We start from the raw sequence: 5316 nt of genomic DNA on the forward strand, positions 1-5316 counted from the left end.
ACAAATTTACCAGAGTGTAAAGAAAATATTTACCTACCTGTTGTATGCTGCATTCTACCCTCAAAATTTTTAGGGAGGTTTTCAAATTTCAAAATGATTTACCCTATCGGTAAAAAAAAGTCGGCAAAAAAATAGTCAGCAAAAATAAAAAGTCGGCTAAAATATAAGTGACTTGGACAAAATTTAGTCACATTTTAACGACTTAATTTTTGAAAAATGATTAACAAAGTTTAAATTGGGTTTGGTTTTATTTAAACAAAACAACAACAACAAAAATAGTTATAGATATATAAAAAAGTTTAGGTTTAGTCAATTTCAAGAAACTGGTTAAAAAAAAAGGAAAAAAAGCGGCAAAAAAGGTGGTCGGCAAAAAATCGTTCATCGTTCTCTTCTTCTCTTCTGATCTATACATGGCCTTACATCAGAAACGTCACAAGGTAACACACCAATACTGTCAATATGGCCCTTTCAGTCGAGGTAGCTTTAGACGATTTCGAATCTAAAGACAACATGCCATTCCGTTGAATATGGATGCAAGCAGCTTTGGCTTATGCAAGTATCTTAACCTCCGAAAAGCTTAAGAAGTATGTTTGCTCTGTGCAATTGAGGTTAGATAGAACAAAAATACTGTTTGCTTAAGTGATGTAGGCTAAATGGGGGAGTCTTAAATAGTTTTATATTATTTTAAACTTGGAAAAAAAGAAAGAAGGAAAATCATGTGTCGAAAAACTAATAAATTAATGCCTTTGTTTCTGTTTTTTTCTTAATCTGGATTCTTTATCGATGACATTTTCCTACCTGGTACCATATAAACATTTGCTTTGAAACCTTGACTGCCACTATTTCCCTTCATTGTGATGAAATTAAGACGCATGAAATCTGCAAGGTGTTTGATTGTTAAATTATCTTGCTTTCCACATTGTGTTTCAACCAATTCAATTGACTTTTCGCTTCTTTTATATGTTTCTATCCTATCAGCATTACATTTCGATGAAGAATCACTGTGAAGTTGAAACATCTCAAAATCGATTTTAATTTTTGTGCCAAGAAGTCCGTAAATGTAATATGAACAATTCAGATTGTGATCATATGGTGATGGGTAAGAAGGTGATGAAATGGTTTTTTTGTCTTCAAGCGATCTTAACTCAATAACGGTTGGCGCGCATCTTGCTAAATATGAAAACAAATATGAAAGGTATAAAGCACGAAAAAATTTATTCAACAGGACACCTTATTTAAATGAAAAAAAGTAAAAGTACATATAAAGAAATCAACTGACTAACACCATTACACTCTATGCTATTGTGTCGTTGATGTATAACGTTCTGAATATTATAACTCAAATATTTAACCCTTCTCAGCATTACTAGTGATTTAGATTTGTATGTTACTTGAAATAAAAAGGTTAAATCGTGAAAATAAAATTTTAATAACGTTTTTTTTTATTTCAATTTTTTTTTACTATTTCCCCGCTAAAAGTTTACTGATAATTGCCATGCCAGCATGTCCTAAAGGTAACTAATGACGAAAAAAAATTCTCATAAGTTTTCATCTCAATAGGGTGGATTTCAGAAGGAAGCACGAGAATACTGGGATGGACCTTTTCTATCCATCATCTTTCCCCTTTTCCTGCCTGGATAAGATTAGAAAAGCTAAAAGAGTCAACATTTGTTGTTTAGAAGAAGTAGATCACTCCAACATCTTCGGATACTTAAACGGAACGGAAACTTGAGCTACGCTCTTACTTACCGATATGTTTGGGACGAAAAGCTGTATTTATCTCAGTTTCTGGTCCATTTCCAAGACTATTAACTCCATACACCACTATGCCATAGCGATGCTTCATATTCAAACCAGAGAGGGTGAAATACACATAGTTATCCTTCTTGTAAAATGATTGATTTTGTATTTGCGTTCCAGGCAAACCTAGATTCAAAACAGTCTCATTTCCAAGATTTTCTATTGTTTTGTCCCACCATACAAGCTCATAACGTAAGAGAAACTTTTCTCCTTGACTTGGGTCACCAGTTTCATTGGATGGTATATGAAGCCATCTGACAGTAATCGACGAGTCGATAATGCTCTTAACTTGCTCCAAACTCTTTACTTTGAATGGCACAGCTATAAAAGCACATTTTTGATAAATAAAGTCAATATTAGATTATTAAAAAGGTCTATATAACAGCTACCTTCAAAAAGGAAAACTTACATATAATATTTAGCTTTCTAGTGTCCTGGACTGAACCAGTACGATCTCCAATAGCAATACATAAAACTTCTTTTGATTCTTTTGTCACAAGAAATGTCTTTTGTGTGATATTGTTAACTCGACCTACGAGAAATAAATAAAAGTGTAGAAGTATAATATCTAATCTATCTTTGTGCTTTATAGTCTTAAAATAATCAGTAAAAATTCTCACCAAAACGAGGTAATCGATCAATTTCAGTTCCACTGGTTGACATGAGATAACAAATCAACCTTGGCATAGGATTACCAGTTGTAGTCACATTTATTGTGATTGCTTTTCCAGCTTGTACAGATTCAGGAGTGACTGTAAAAGTCTGAAATTCCGGCCGTTCTAGACAAAACACAGGAAAAGCATATTTACATACCCCATTTAATAAACGAAAAAAAATCAAGGAAACGTGTATGAAATAACAAAACTATAGCATGAGAGCAGATGAGATTGATGTTTCAACTTTCAAATACTTACTAAGCACTTTGAGCGTATACTTTCTACTCTCCTTTGTTAAGGAAGTATTCAACACACATCGGTATACAAATTCATCTGACGCTTTTGCACTTCTTAATTTAAATGCAACAGATCCTGATTTCTTGCTTCTCGTATCAATATCAATTCTCGAGCTCGTTCTATCAGGACCTCTTTGAATTGGACTTGTATGCCCTACTTTTGCACAAGAATCTTAAGACTTGAGCCGCTAAAGTAACCACATTGTACGGCTACACATCCATTTCTGTTGCTATCATTGAAAGTATACTTCCATTCAAACAGAACACTTGAACTTTCGTTAACCCATTTGTTTTCATTGCTACTAGGTTCTATCCAGTCATCACATTCTAGAATATAAGCGAAAAGTAGTTTTGTAACTCTAAAGTAAAATATAAAAATAAGATCAAAAGTCATTCATGTTCTTAATGCATTAATTCTAAGATTTTACTGTCTATAAAATTACCTATTTGACACAAATCTTTAAAAAATATAATAAATAACAAATTTGTTCCTGGTAAAAATCATACGTTATTTTTTAACAAAAATTCAGAATGTATTAAATTTGTCTCTGTCTAAATTTAGATTAAGAACAAAAAAAAAAATAAGCGGTAAAATTACTAAAAAAAATCATTTTTGAAGAATTCTTTTTTTTTGCACTGATGTGATTTACGATTGAAACGCACAAAAAGGGATTCCTACCTGAAGAACGATTTTTTTAATGTTGTGGAGAATAAAAAGTTGTTTATCAAGTTTTTGGTAATTTTTTGAAAATCTTTTTTCGTTCTCAAGATATTAAGCTTCAAAGATTTTCAACTGAGCTTATGACATCATCATTGATGGTGTGATAAAGTGGTAAGCTTGAATTATTACTGGAGATATCTTGCAAATCTACTTAATATCAAAACTTCTAAGCAGTGTGGTTATGACATTATAAGATCCCGGTTTTGAATATTTAAAATCTGGAATAATTTGAGAACGAAAAAAGATTTGAAAATAATTCCAAAGGGCTTGATAAACAACTTTTTATTCTCCACAACATATAAAAAATCTTTTTTGAGCCAGGAATCCCTCTAAATACTTAGCGCGGAAAGAAATGTATAATGTAAAATCAGCACATGTTTTTTTGTAAAACCCATGTTTTTAAGAACGTTGAGGCTAAAATTTTATCAAAAATTGAAAACATGTACCCAGCTTGAATTTCTTTATGTCTTATAGGAACAAAAAGGAGACAAGATTTACGAAACAAATATTTCTAAAGAGTTTTCTGGTATACGTGTATGATTTTACTGTAAGATAACTTGAACCTCAACTATTTCTTCCAATCCGAAAATATTTATAATCATCGGTAAATACGATACGGCTATAATACGGCTTTCCTTTTTTTGGAAAAACGTAAAATAAGAAAATTTGAGGCTAAGAAACTGTGAAAAATATTTTTTTCTACGTAAGGGCTTACAGAAGACGTTTTTTATAGGTAAATATTTTGGATCCTCACAAGGAATACAAATTTATAATTCTTAAAATATTCTTAATGTTTAAACTTTTTTTTCGACCTAGCGTTTGTTATCAAAATAATTCTTATGAAAGACTGTGTAGCTCCATACCTGTATATCCGTATGTATACCTAAACAAAAATGTTGCTTAAATTCGCTGAGACTTTTAGCTAAATAACATAAAACCGTGTTGCCTAATTTCCTTGTGGCCTAAAACGCTTCTCTCAACCTATGACAAAAATATAAAATATTAATTTTTTAATTCTTTCACTTTTTAGTTTAAAGCAATAGACAGTATTAGCAGAATAGGTAAGTTATTTTTTGAAAAAACTTTTTTTCTCCTTTGCGAAGAGACATAATTAATAGTACTTACTAATCTGAAAGACAACTCCAAGGAGCAGCACTAAGAAAAGGTATCGATGCATGTTCCAATAAGTGACTGACCTTCTTTAAAATGAACCAACTTGGCGAGCGACAAATTATTTTAAACTTGTATAAAATAAATTCTTCGCATCGTTATACTCATGCAACGTCTCACTAAGCTTTTGTAATTGTTGATTCAATTTAATACAGACATTGTTCTTTTTCCATGAATTTCTTTGTCATTTGTAGTACTGTTTATTTATCATGTCAACATTAATTTAATGCCTGGTTTTTCTTACTTAGTTATCTAATTTTAAAACCAACATCGTCCCTAGGATATTTTAAGTATTTTACATTGGTACGGAACCAATTTTTACAAAAAAAGGCCTGCGGACGAAGTTTGCCAAACACGCTTTCTTCTTAGCTTTTCAACATTTTAATATGCATAGAAGAGATTCTGTGATTAAAAGTCATGTAAAACCTGGAATTTTCAACTCGTTCAAGGGTCCACAAATGTGTAATGGAAAATTTCAGTATTAATTTGAGATTCCTGACATTTTGAGGTGATCTGGAACTGAGCTAGTAACCATTTGTTCATAACGCAGGTTTTCGTGTAGAAACCATTCCTTTAAACTGACAATTTGTTTACACTCGACAAACATTTTATTTTCATACTAAAAGTAGGGGAAATCTTGAAATCAAGGGAATTTCTTGCCGACCAACGAATT

At 31.5% G+C, this 5316-nt stretch overlaps 1 protein-coding gene across 1 annotated transcript; it reads right to left on the minus strand.

Moving 5' to 3' along the window:
• Positions 1-229: 229 nt before the first annotated feature.
• LOC130636446 (uncharacterized) lies at positions 230-4825 on the minus strand. The gene is made up of 7 exons (XM_057446179.1): positions 4599-4825; positions 2715-3079; positions 2421-2579; positions 2210-2332; positions 1750-2121; positions 799-1170; positions 230-499 (listed from the first exon to the last, which is right to left on the minus strand). The coding sequence occupies exons 3-7, from the start codon at positions 2485-2487 to the stop codon at positions 417-419; spliced, it is 1017 nt and encodes a 338-aa protein (XP_057302162.1). The 5' UTR covers positions 2488-2579; positions 2715-3079; positions 4599-4825; the 3' UTR covers positions 230-416.
• Positions 4826-5316: the final 491 nt, after the last annotated feature.

The sequence above is a fragment of the Hydractinia symbiolongicarpus genome, chromosome 3 (genome assembly GCF_029227915.1).
Source record: "Hydractinia symbiolongicarpus strain clone_291-10 chromosome 3, HSymV2.1, whole genome shotgun sequence".
Taxonomy (NCBI): Eukaryota; Metazoa; Cnidaria; class Hydrozoa; order Anthoathecata; family Hydractiniidae; genus Hydractinia; species Hydractinia symbiolongicarpus.